General features: G+C 38.5%; 1 protein-coding gene across 11 annotated transcripts in view; it reads right to left on the bottom strand.

The window, feature by feature from the left end:
* The window catches only part of ctnnd1 (catenin delta 1), a 36,675-nt gene that overhangs the window by 18,157 nt on the left and 5,786 nt on the right, over positions 1 to 12,732 (bottom strand). For 5 of the 11 annotated variants that reach the window (XM_015388196.1, XM_015388197.1, XM_015388193.1 and 2 more), the window contains exons 1-3: positions 4,158 to 4,298; positions 2,086 to 2,160; positions 1,634 to 1,756 (exon numbers count right to left, since the gene is read on the bottom strand). In XM_015388196.1, the coding sequence (XP_015243682.1) occupies positions 1,634 to 1,756; positions 2,086 to 2,160; positions 4,158 to 4,298 (339 nt within the window). Of the gene's footprint in view, positions 1 to 1,633; positions 1,757 to 2,085; positions 2,161 to 4,157; positions 4,306 to 12,732 lie in introns of those variants that run through there. The other 6 variants (XM_015388200.1, XM_015388201.1, XM_015388203.1 and 3 more) reach the window with 2 other exon arrangements.

Here is a 12,732-nt window from a genome sequence, read left to right as displayed (position 1 = left end):
GCCTGCACGCCCCATTATACAGGTTCTAATTTAAATAAAATGAAGGATAGCAAACGGACGGAGTGGCAATGCTTGCGTTCAACTTTGCCTTTATGCTATGGCTGCTGAACGCAGGTATGGACTGACATTAAGGAAAAGGCAAAAATCGGCGATAAATATCTGCCGGCCGATGTATCAGTCTGCCTCTACTTAGAGTTGCACTAACTAGATAAGGGTTTTTCAACCATGGTCCTCAAGGTACACTGCCCTGCATGTTTAACATGTTTCCCTGCATGAGTACACCTGATTCAGATAATTGCAATTCAGCCAAACTTGTTAATCTGCTATCAATTGATATCAGGTGTCTGAAAGTTGGGGAACATTCCAGACATGCCGGGAAGTGTCCCTTTTAGACCAAGGCTGAAAAACACTTAACTAGATGAAGCTGCTACAGGCAGAGCATTACCTCTCTAAAAGCTTTACCAAGTGTTTTCCTCACCCTGCATTTAATGCCATTCTTCTCTCCATTTACTCTGACCAGTATCACCACCTCTGCTGATGAAAAGCATCCCCTTATCATGATGCTGCTGCCACCATGTTTCACCAGGGAGGTGGTGTGTGCAGTGCTGGTTTTCAACCACAAATTTTGTTTTGGAGATCGGGAGGGGATCGCTGCAGCTCCTCTCAAGCTACTAATTCTGTCCATGTAATGCTTGTTAACTTGTACCGTTAGCCACAGTTTGGTAGATTTGCTTCATTGCCATTTTGATAGTGAACAGTGCTCAGTGAGGCCAAAGCCTGGGAAATCGTTCTATAACCTCATCCAATTTTAAAATTCCCCAGAGTGTTCTCCCTGAGCTGCTAGCTGTGCTCCTTGGTTAATTGACATGCTGGTAAAATGAGTCACTAATTAGGGGACTTCTGAAAGAAGGTTATCGTTAAAACTGAGAACCTTCATCAGCAGTTATCGTTAAAGTTTGAACCAAATCATTTCAGAAAAAATTAACATGGACTCAGAGCACAACAAACGGTTTTGAATGGGTCTGTAACGATTCTTTTCTTTCCTCGCTAATAGTTATCACATAGCTGGTGTTAATCTATCAAAAATCATCAGAAACTTTCAATAAGGCTGTTTGGCAATATGAGAAAACTGGAAAGGAATGGATGCTTTTACAAGACGGTGTACAGCCACCATGAAAGATTTAGCTTAAAGTCAGATCTCTTTGCTTTTCTTAGTGGAAAACTAAACCTCAAAATAATTTCAACGTTATATAAAAGCCTGTAGAAATATAGCTGCACCTGAAAAAAAACTGAATGATATACAGGTAGATCTAAATAAATTTAAAAAAGCAATTAGAGAAGGCATTTTTAAAATAACCTTTAATGTATCAAACAAACTTAGCATTTAGTCATATTTTTGTATTAATATTTTCCTTTTCATCTGATTTCCTATTCCAGTCTTAAAATGTGTCATTTTCATCAGGACAATGGTAACAGAAAAATGGGCTCGAAAACTACCAGGCTGTCTGTTTAATCTACGCCATTTTTTTCTATAAGGGGTTGTTCACATTGTTCAACACTTTATAAAACTGCTCTTTTACCATCACTGATCTGATTCAACCAACAAATGACGGCTGTTACGTCTTCTCCTTACTGTGGTTTCTGTGCGCCTTGTGGTCCCATCATCCCCCGTCTCCACGGAGATCACCGGGGGCAACTCCTGAGGTTCCTCCACTGTGAACGTCTCCTGCATCATTTGACCAGGGTCCATCCTGAACTGCATGCACATGTGCACAAAGTTTGACATTAAAGTTACATTTAGTCCTTATGTTTCAAGCTATAGGAGAACAAAGGGAAGATATGATCTTGTTTTTAATATACCAGCTTATTTTATTGCCTGAAGAGAAAAAATGAAGCCTTTTATTAATGAGGGTTAGAGCAATACATGCAGTTTGGAACAGATAATTATTTTCTCCACTGTTTGGTTAGTTAAGAACCAGAGAGAATATCTAAAATCTGCAGAACGCACTTATATTTTCTGTAAGTCATCACTCTCTGACAATGAAGTCATTAATCAACAAAAAAGAATCAGGCAGAGATTCTTACATGATGCGTCCCGTTAATGTAACCCTCGTTCAGCGTCAGCCTTTCTAGGTCTGCATCACAAGGAATGCGGCCGTTCTGTTAAAACAAAAAGGTACATCAGCAAATGAAACAGCTGAATTAGGCAAACACGGCTCCATGCTGGTAGCTACTGAGCAGCTAGCCTTTCTTATCCAGAAAAACAAGGAAGATTTGAAAGTGAAAGAAGTGACTACATTTGGACGTCAGCCACAGTAGCTCAGTGAAGCTGAATATAATTCAAACATAGCTGCTGCTTAAAGTAAATACAGTTGTGAGACGTACTTCCTCATCTCCTGCATTACACTGATGCCATTACCAGACGAACCTAAACAAACACTATGTTTGAAAACACATGAAAGTCAAGATAAAATAGTTACGGTTTCTACAGTCAAGAAGGTACAAAATCTTGAGCCCAAAGATAGAATTTAGTTACTTTACAACCACAAAGGGATCTTTAATGGGATTTTCAAGGTCAAAGCAAAATAAAGCTGTATGTGTGGTTTAACAAAGAAAATTAGAAACTGACCGTTATCCATTTTTTTTAGCCATCATGGGTAATGAGCTGCCTTTATAGGCAGTTACTGCTGACACACTGACCAGCTTTGGATGTTTAAATATCAAATGCATTTTTGAATTGAATTGGTAACAGGTCTGGGCTTTAACTAGGCCACTCTAACAAATGAATAAACTTATACCTAAACGGAGCCCTGCTGTCTGTTTGCTGCTGCTGTTTTTCTTTGAATATAAAACTTTGCCCCGATCCAAAGTTTTATTGACCCTCTATCGAGTTTACGCTACATAAAATGGCAATAAAAACACTGAAGACTGTAGTTGAAAGGAGAAGGAAAATGAAAGAGATATGCTTTTGCAGTACACTGATCATCCAAAGTATATGAATAAATATGCGACAATGAACAGATGATAAATGGAGAATTGGTTAGTAATGAAACACAGATCATGAACAATGTGCTTATAACCATTTAAAAACGAGATTCTTAATCAGATAAAGTGAGAAACAGGACAGAAATAAGCCGCTGTTGGCTGAAAACAATCACAAGCTATCGTCAGATTACCAGCACACACACACACACACACACAATTCAGCTCAGATTAGGAGAGACGGGTAGAAGAGAAAAAGGTGGGCAGATGCAGACATGTGGATTCATGTCAGTATAGACTGATATTGTGTTGCGTTGCCTTTGGAGAGTAGCAGAGGCATGCTGAAGCCTTCAGGCAATGTAAACACAGAGCAAAGATGGGGGCAACACAACCTTTCTGACCTGCACACTCACTGTTTAGAATTCTGCGTTAAAGACGGCACATAGTGACTAAATTACCTGAAACTGATTCATCTTCCAATAAAGGCGTGCCTACAGTAAGGTTAAGGTAAATAGATGATTGCTTAAAAGGTTCCCTGAGGGTGAAGAAGTGTGTCAATCTGTTCCTCTACACCAATAGCTTCAATAAGAAAGTGAAAGAATAAGGAGCGTCTACATGGCGGCCGTACTTGGAACCAAGTAACCGACTCACCAAGTGACTGATAAGAAAAACTGTGACATACTTCAGACGGGATTTTCTGTTGGCTGTTACCTAATCAGGGGTAACTCTCCCTTCTCCAAACCTATTCCAGTAAGGAAGATAACATGTAAGGGAAACAAACGTAAACCAGTACTGTTAACAAACCTAACTTAAAGTGAGACAAAGCTCTGCATGCATGGACATGTCAGGACAGGGTGACTCCTGACAGCTGGAGGCGGCAGCCATGAGAAGAAGCTTGTTGTTGAATGACATACAGATGGTAAGCAGCAACAACAGAGGTTAACATCACCTTATTTAGACAGACTTTATTAGACAGTATTAACTAAATCAGCTGAAGACTTTGGAGTCATTTCTGCTTTTGCCCATCGTTTGGTCTGCTGCCATCCAGCAAGTGAAGGTGATGATGATGATGATTATTGCTTCGGATCAAAAGGGAGGAATCCGAGGAGCGTTTGGATGGAAAATGAGAATGAGGGTAGTGCTGGTAGTAGGGGCGGTGGTTGGGGCGGCATTACCTGCATGTTGGGGAGGGGGCGGGGCAAGGTGCCGGCACACGACCTCCGCTCCTCCTCCAGAGCTCGACTCAGCATCTCAAACTGCCTCTCCTGCTCCCGGACGGAGGCCAGCAGGGAGGCTGTACTCGCACACTGCTCCATTCACACACTGAGAGCAGAGCACAGGACAGGACAGGACAAGACCGTCACCACAGGGCAGAGAGACAGATTAATCCAACACCAGGGTTTAATCAGAGAACAGACAGAAAATCACCAAAGCACAGACACGGATTAAAGGAGCAGAGCTGTGACGCAGCCTGCAACAGGGGATCTCAACAGTAGAGAGGTGATAATCAAGTTTACACTGAGCAATTAGAAAGCAGCAGGAAAATAAAGCAGAGAAATAAAAAAAAATATATAACGTTTTTTTTTTTTAGAAAATGGCAAGCAGAGATCTCTAACAGAATGAACCTAAAGCAATTCAAGGCTGGTTCAGGATCAGCAAAGGATTCATGGCAGAAAGTTTCCTGTCACATTACATCCTCTCTTCACCTACTGCTTAGCAGGCTTAAAATTAGAAGGTGAGAAGAAGGAGAGGAGGGAAAAGCAGCACTTTTCAGCAGCAGCATGTGGAGCTTGTTAGCACTTTCACCTTAAAATAGCAAGGATGCCAAAAGGAGAAAAAATGTGAGAGCAGCCAGACGGGATGTGAGTTTTTTAACTTTTTAAATAAGAATCAGTATTACAGTGAAAAGAAAACTAAACATAAACTTAAAAAAAACAACATGTTGAAATTAATTTACCATGAGTAAACTCTAGATCAGTGGTTTAAAGTTACTGGAATCTATCAATGATGGTGAAGATGTACTCATCTTTTCTCCAGAAGCTCATTGTACACCCACAGAGGATTACCTTCATAACTGTGAAAAATATATATGAGTTTTAAGTGTCCAACCAGCTGGTTAATCCTGATTGGCTGGTGCATCTCTACATTTAAACTTTAATCTGTGTCAAAACAGCCAAACCCACAGAAAGAGAAAGTTTTCTGAGCCTCTTAAAGCAAAACAAAGAATTTAATAAGTTGAGTTTGGTGTGGAAAATTAAGCTGCATCCAGTCAACAAATACAGAGAGATATTACTTTTAGTGTTTTGAATGACTGCAAGAAAAAAAACAAAAAAATCTCCAACACTCTGCAACCATAACTGTGGTTAAAAATGAGCCTCTCAGGATCCAGATATTACTGAATGAAGCTGATCTTTCAGACTGTCCTCTAAAGGTTGGGAGATTTTGTCAGCTTCTTTGTCTCTGCTCCCCAACCCTTTTTTGGACTTCCTGACACACAATACTTTAAAACTAAATGAGACATGATACAGCGTTTTACAGCAACCCACTGAGCTACATTACTGTACGAGTAATAGGGGCAATCAATCATGCCATATGCACTCAGTTTACCATGTAGCCACAAAGAAAATATTTGGAAAAAAAAAAAAAAAAAAGACATGGTTGCTTAGGAAAAAAGCAAAATAAGTAGTTTTCTTCTATTAAAGAAATGTGGACTTTAAAAAAAAAAAGAAAAACAGAAGACGCACCCCAGATGGAATAAACCTAAATTAGAGGCCAGTCCGGCCCAGAGCAGGAACACCGTCACCCTCAGAAGGGAGGCCAGCGTAGGAGGCCAGAGGAATCTGAAAGAGCGTTACTTCAGCACAGACTAATAAAAGGATGACATGAGCATGGCTCATCTCCAAAAGAGGGCAAAAATCATTTTCTGATTCAAAGTTCACTGACTCATGGTTCTAAAACCTCCTCTGGCCGCATATAGGAAACCGTCCAAAGGAACAAAGACTCCAGTATCGGTGAGGTGGATGTACGCCAGTGTGAGTGTGTGTTCCTATCTGAACATGTGTATGTGGGTCAGGGACACTAAATAAAATGGCAAGTGTGTATACATGTTCCTAACATTTATCTTATATTCAAATACTCCCAACAGGGGAGCGGCAGCTTCTGGAGATGTCAGAGGAGAACAACCTCCTTCCATTTATAAATAGTAAATAACCAAAGAAAACAAAAACAAAAGGATATTTGTGATCGAAGGTGAATTGGAGCTGCAAGAAAAACACTCTTGTAGCAGCATTGTCATACATTCCAGAGCACGATTTAGCGTGTTATATCCTGTCTCAGCTGTTTGGAGCCGTCCCACAAAAGGAGTCCATGGCTCCTGCCTTACGCTGCTCTCATGTCTCTGAATTCTTCTCCTAAACATAAAACCTGGATACAGGAACCATGTGCTGTCTCACTGGTGGAACGTGTTAAGATAAGTTAGCTTAAATTTATCTCCAAAATAAGACAAAGGCGCTTCTGTTGAAAAGGTTGATGGTAGCAGCTGTCGGGTGTCGCCTTTAAGATCAAATAAGCCTTTTGGAAATGTGACTCCTTTCAGCATCAGAGTTAAAAAAAAACAAAAAAAGAAAAAAAAAAAACTAAGAAATCTGCTATTTTTAAAGTATCTTTTAAAGCATTCAGGGGTGTTTTATTTGTTATTCTGGGTCACTGTTAGTTGCAGTAAAAAAATAAAAATTAAAAATAAAATAAAAATGTATTATGATCAATACCTACGTTTGCTTTCCGGTGATAGCAACCAGAGATTACTGTTGAAGTTCTGCCCCAACAAAACCAGGCTGGATTCAGCGGATGATGGGAAGATAATCATTCATCCCGCCAAATGCTGTCAGTGTTTTCACATTTCTCAAATGACTATTTTAACTATTAGTAAGCACATATTTGCCTATCATCATTGTGCTAAAATGTATCATTGGACAAAGAAATGAAAGGTTTTCAGTTTGTTTCATGTGGTTTATAAATACTCCTAAGTAATAATTACAATATATATATAGATTGTTTTTTTTTTGTTTTTTTTTTATTTTTATTAAATAGCACCAATTCATAACACACGTAATCTCAAGGTACATAATCTCCTGTCCATTTCCATCCGCTATCTAAATAAAGGCCACTGGTGTCAAACTAAGAAAAGACCAACTTTGGAAAAATGTGTTGCCAAAAAAAAACAAAAGGTGTGGAAATTTTATGATCAATACTGAATCTGTCTTAAATGGGAGAACAGTGTCTCACCATGTGGGTAGGCTACAACCATGACTACTTGGTCTGACTTATTATAAACAAATGTCATGCTCTCATGCCTGTACAATAGGTATAATAGTTTAAAAGAGTATGAAGCTCATTATTTATTTATTTGTTTTATTTGTTAAATGATGCTTTAAACAGATTTAATTAATCAGCACCTTTTCGACCCTAAGCAACACAATTTATTTAAACCAAAGTAATCGGTACATGTTATTCACTCTAACTTTAATTGTGTGTCCACACTAACATCCTGGGTTAACTCCATCCAAAAATGCTACGCCAATCAGATGCAGACCCAAACCTGGTGAATACTGACACTGCATCTGAAAAACTGTTTCCTGGTCCTTCCTTTCTAAACTAGAGCGCTCCACTACCAAACTCTGACAGTCTTGTAGAAAGGCCCATGTAGCTGTAAAAGCTGTAAATGACGTCTGCCACATAAAGCCTTGGAATCAGCCATTGTACTGCTGTGAAGCCATTAGCTGATGCATTATAGCTGCTAATGGAGGAGCACAGCAATCACACAGAGCCATTAACTTCTAAAAGAAGCAATACACCACATCAAAAATGAAAATACAGCCCCCATTTGTTGCTTAGAAGACCATAGTTGTGCCTTTTGTGCTCTCCTCAATCATCCTCTGCCATCTCCTCTATTTCAATCATTTAGACATTGGTGGCTGCGGCAGCCTGTTCCAGTCTGCAGAACCCCAGGCTAAAACCACAGCTGAAATGCCGCTGTGGCTTGGACACTGCTGACTCAACTTCATCTGAATGGTCGCTCGGAGATGCAGAATACACCCTGTGTGTTTTGTGCCATAACCTTGGCCAAAATCCAGCCGGTCCCACCTATACTGTCCTGACAAGAAACCACAAGGGGCCCACAGCCCCCTGCAATGTTGAGACCAAAAAAAAAAAGTGCATGTTTTAAACCCCAGGAACTCACATCTAGTGTTTCAGGAGCCTTTGCAAGGCCAGCTGTCCTTTAAAGACAACACAAGCCCTGTTATCTCAGTTGGGAAGGAAATGAGCAGCCTTGTCTGCATGTGAAATGTAACTATAAAAAATAAAAAAAAGAGAGAGAGACAAGGGAAAACACATTCAAATACAAGGTCAACTGGAAAGATAACCTCATTTTATATTTTTGTTGGTGTTCCAAATGCTTTTTATTAAAAGACGATAGCTTTTAAATGAAATTATTTATCATCCAATCCCAGTTAAGTGTTTTTTTTTAAGTTGGTGCCTCACTGAATTAAAATAGAATAAAGCAATTGCTAAACATTCAAAATACTCATGGGGCAAAATATAAAATTCTGAGCATAATGATAGTTAATTTCAAACTGGAGTTAAAGTACAGGTATTAGATTTAACGCCGAGACCTGTTGCGTATTAAACACTCAAGAAAATCATAAAGAGCTGTGTGTATCATTTACTGTAAACCCGCAAGAGACATAAATGGAAAAAAAATATTAATACCAATTTGTCTTTCTACAATGAAAACAAAACATTTGACAGTACGGCTGCGCCGATCATCTCTGTCGTGAAAACAACTTTTCCCCACTTTTTGCTCCATTAAAGTACAAATAAATATTACATTTATTTTTCTAAATAATAGTTAATATTTGCTGAGTAACAATTCACGGCACGATTGTGCTTCTTAAATGTGTCGGAGCAAACTCGCTTTGAGAATGAGTTAACGTTTCTTCTAGTGCGATATTTGAGTTAACTCTAGACTTTGTGTTGTGGTAATTCCAACATTTGTTACAGATCTGATACCTCTGATCCAACCTGCAAATATTTCTGATTGATTAGCCACATCTGTGCTTTCAGATTTTACACTAGAAGGCTGGAGAGTCTCTGCCAGCAGCTTGGCTATGAACACCTGAGAAAGAGAATATCTGCTCAGTTTAAAAGACAAGCAGTCTTGTCTAGGAAATCTGTCTAGGAAACGAATGTCCAACACAAGACATCTCCTTGGTCCAAAACTCCTGAATCAAATAGCTTAACTACCATCCCTCCTGAATTCAAGTCCTCCACAGTCCTGCAAAGGACCCTCGAGGACCGGATGCTAACTTCCCTCATTTACAGGCATCCCCAAACTCGGTCCTCGAGGGCTGCTGTCCTGCAGGTTTTAGAGGTTTCCTTGTTCCAGCACAGCTGATTTTAATTGAAAGCTGATTGACAGGCTTCAGCTCTACTGCAATCATGATAATCAGCTGTGCTAAAGCAGGGAAACCTCTAAAACCTGCAGGACAGCGGCCCTCGAGGACCGAGTTTGGGGATGCCTGCTCATTTAGGATATTCTTTCCACCGTTAGAAGTTAGAGGTAGTGTTAGACAATAATAATTATACATTTGAAAGGCACCACACATGGAGTGGGTTAGAGCAGTGCGCTTGTGCTCTGAGAAAGTTGCAAGTATCCAGTTTGAATCCCACTGTCTCCACTCTGGGTCCCTGAGCAAGACCCTTAACCACCTTAACCATTTGTAATAAAATTACAAATTACACCGATTGCTCCCCGGGCGTCGCACAATGGCAGCCCACTGCTCCCGAAGGGGATGGGTTAAATGCAGAGGCAAATGTCTCCAATCATTTTTTTTTTTATAGTGGGTATTTCTTGGATTTAATACAACAATATTTATGCATATTTGCAAGGATGGAATTTCTCCTTTTAACTCGACTCTTTCTAGCCTTATACTTATTTTAATTTTGGGATAGACATGTTTACATTCATAAATATATTCCTCTGTAGAGAGGAGTTTATAACAGAAAAAAATGTATACATTAGCATTGATGAAGTAAACAGAGCTCGCACTGAAATTGTAAGTTTAAAAAATGTGGATCTGTCCATCCATGCTCATCACAGGTAACATCAGCGCTAACAGAGATGAAATCAGGTGTCTATCACTCCTGGTTCTGTATCTCTTTTTACTTCTCACCTGTGCTCTTTCCTTTTGGAGCATCTCTTATGCTCTGCTTCTGTTTCAAATCAACCAGTTTCTAGCAACACCTTTCCAAGTAAATCCCACTTATAACCAGTCAATGTCGGGCCTGTTTGCAGAGTCCCAATCGCTGATGGCTGTTCGCCAAGTCTGTCTATTAACGTCGTCTGCATTTCTTAAAGGTGCTGAGTAGTGTAAACACACTGGGGATGCTTCAAGCAGGCATCGCCTAATAACAGCAGCATAATACACAGCAATCTCCTCATTCATTTAGAATAACATGTAAAAATCCTATTTAGTAGAAGATCGTTTAATTTCTTAAAACACTGCTTCAGTTTCAGGATTATTTAGCAGCAAAAAAAAAAAAAGAAAATTGTAGATAACCTACTAAAAACCGGCTCTACAACATTCTACATTCAGAGTACTATACTACACAGTCCTGTCAGTCAGAGCTTGTTTTTTATTCTCTGCATTGAGGTTGCTTAAATCCCAAGTATTAACATGTTTCATTATTTGGCACAAACATGCCAAGCCTGTCCTAGGTCATGCCAGCTGCTGTAAAAACATGACAGAACATACAAACTTTTTCTTTCCCATATTCATCTGTGGTTTGGAATCAAAAAAGTGAAAACAGAAACTTAAACTAGATTAGTGACTTCATCTCAACGGGGAAGATAATTGATTAGACACTTAGAGGAAGAAGCTAATGGAATTACAGAATATGTGATAAATTATCATCCTGGACTACAAAAGATGTCATCCATCTGCTGGATCCATATACCAGCCTACATCCTTCCCTCCCAACAGAGCACTATCTAAACCAGATTCAAAAGAAAACATCCGCTGTAGAGTATGCAATCTGAGGTAAAATCTACTCACTTCACTACAGACATGTGGACCTCAGAGGTCTACCCTGGTTAAAGTGCTCACTGGGCACTTACAGCTGTGCAGCCTGAGGATTTAATGCTGCAGAGCATTTCAGCCAGCAAACAGGAGGAAATAGCTGGTGGGATCTCTAAGCTTCTCCATGTTATTTCACATGATGGATTTAAAAGGGAATCCAAGCATTGATTGTTTCCATCAAACAGTCCATTTGGTCATTAGGAAATTATTTTTAGAGAAGCTATTAAAACTAAAGCGAAGGCAGCTTTTCATCATAAACAGTGGTTTATGATAACTGATTTGAAAAACTATTGAGTGGAATAAGTTTAGAGTGAGTGGTGGTTTAGGCCTATAACATTTTTCTGGACAGTGTATAGTTCCAGTAATTATAAAGATAAATAATATTTTTCAACTGATAATGAGATAATAATGCAAGTATACCCTCTCAAAAAACAATCTTTAACTTCTAAAGAACATTCAGCACTGAAACTGTAATATATTTTGATTATCTAAAATAAACCAAAGAAACAACAAAATAAAGAGAGATAATTGCCTCTCACCCAACAATAAAATACAAATAAATAACCACACCAGGGGTGTGAATTGGAAAGAAATTAGTGACCTAATAAATGTGTCACGATATGATTTATCCAGATACATTAACAAGCACCACATATTGTGATTTTCTTAATAACATAGCTACGGAAAACCTCTAAAGATCTTGTTCTTGCTCTGCTGCTGCTGAATCATCACTCCTGGGCGGTGCGCTGCTAACTAGTTGGAGGTTCATCAGCTGTATAAAAGCATGATGATGAAGTATTGTTTGCCTTTAAATACGTTTTACATTTAGGATCCATCTTGCCACATTAAGAATTAATACCAGCATTGTGTAATGAAATATTTTTATATAGGTATTTTGAATCAATAAAAATATAATCTACAAATATTGCGATATTTGACAAAATCAATTATTACTCGCTGCCCTAGACCTCCCATGCACAACCCAAACAATAATTATGAGGATTCATTAAACAGAGTTGCCCCTTAAGCAAATTGTTATTAAATTTAGTCAGAGAAAAGAAGCAAAACTAGGGGTGCCCTGATACAATCTTTCCATTTTATTATTGCTTGATACCTATAATGACCAGTATGATATCTGTACAAATCAAAAATACGAAATATTACTTATTTTTTTAGTGCGAGTGAAAAGGGTTGATAAGTGATATTACTTAAACAGAGAACAATAGATATGAAAAGGAACTGACCCGTATATTGTAACTAGTGGGTTAAATAAACATTTATTAGTAGCAGAGTCTTTCTATCAGCTTGTCTATACTGAAGGCCAATATATATATATATATATATATATATATATATATATATTTATTTATATATATATATATATTTATTAGGGGGGGGAACGGTTCACAAAACCCACGGTTCAGTTCGGTTCATGGTTTCGTGGTCATGGTTTTCGGTTCGGTTCGGTATATGTTTATTGTTACACCGAAAAATAAAGAAATTTATAAAAATTAATGAACAGTTTTTTATGAAATTAATGAAAAAAATCCCCCAAAAATTAATGAATTGTAATTATTTTTTTTTAATGATTCACGGAAACCATGGATAAATT

Source organism: Cyprinodon variegatus, unplaced genomic scaffold (genome assembly GCF_000732505.1).
Source record: "Cyprinodon variegatus isolate N-32 unplaced genomic scaffold, C_variegatus-1.0 Scaffold416, whole genome shotgun sequence".
Classification (NCBI taxonomy): Eukaryota; Metazoa; Chordata; class Actinopteri; order Cyprinodontiformes; family Cyprinodontidae; genus Cyprinodon; species Cyprinodon variegatus.
This window is presented reverse-complemented; position numbering and strand designations above follow the sequence as displayed.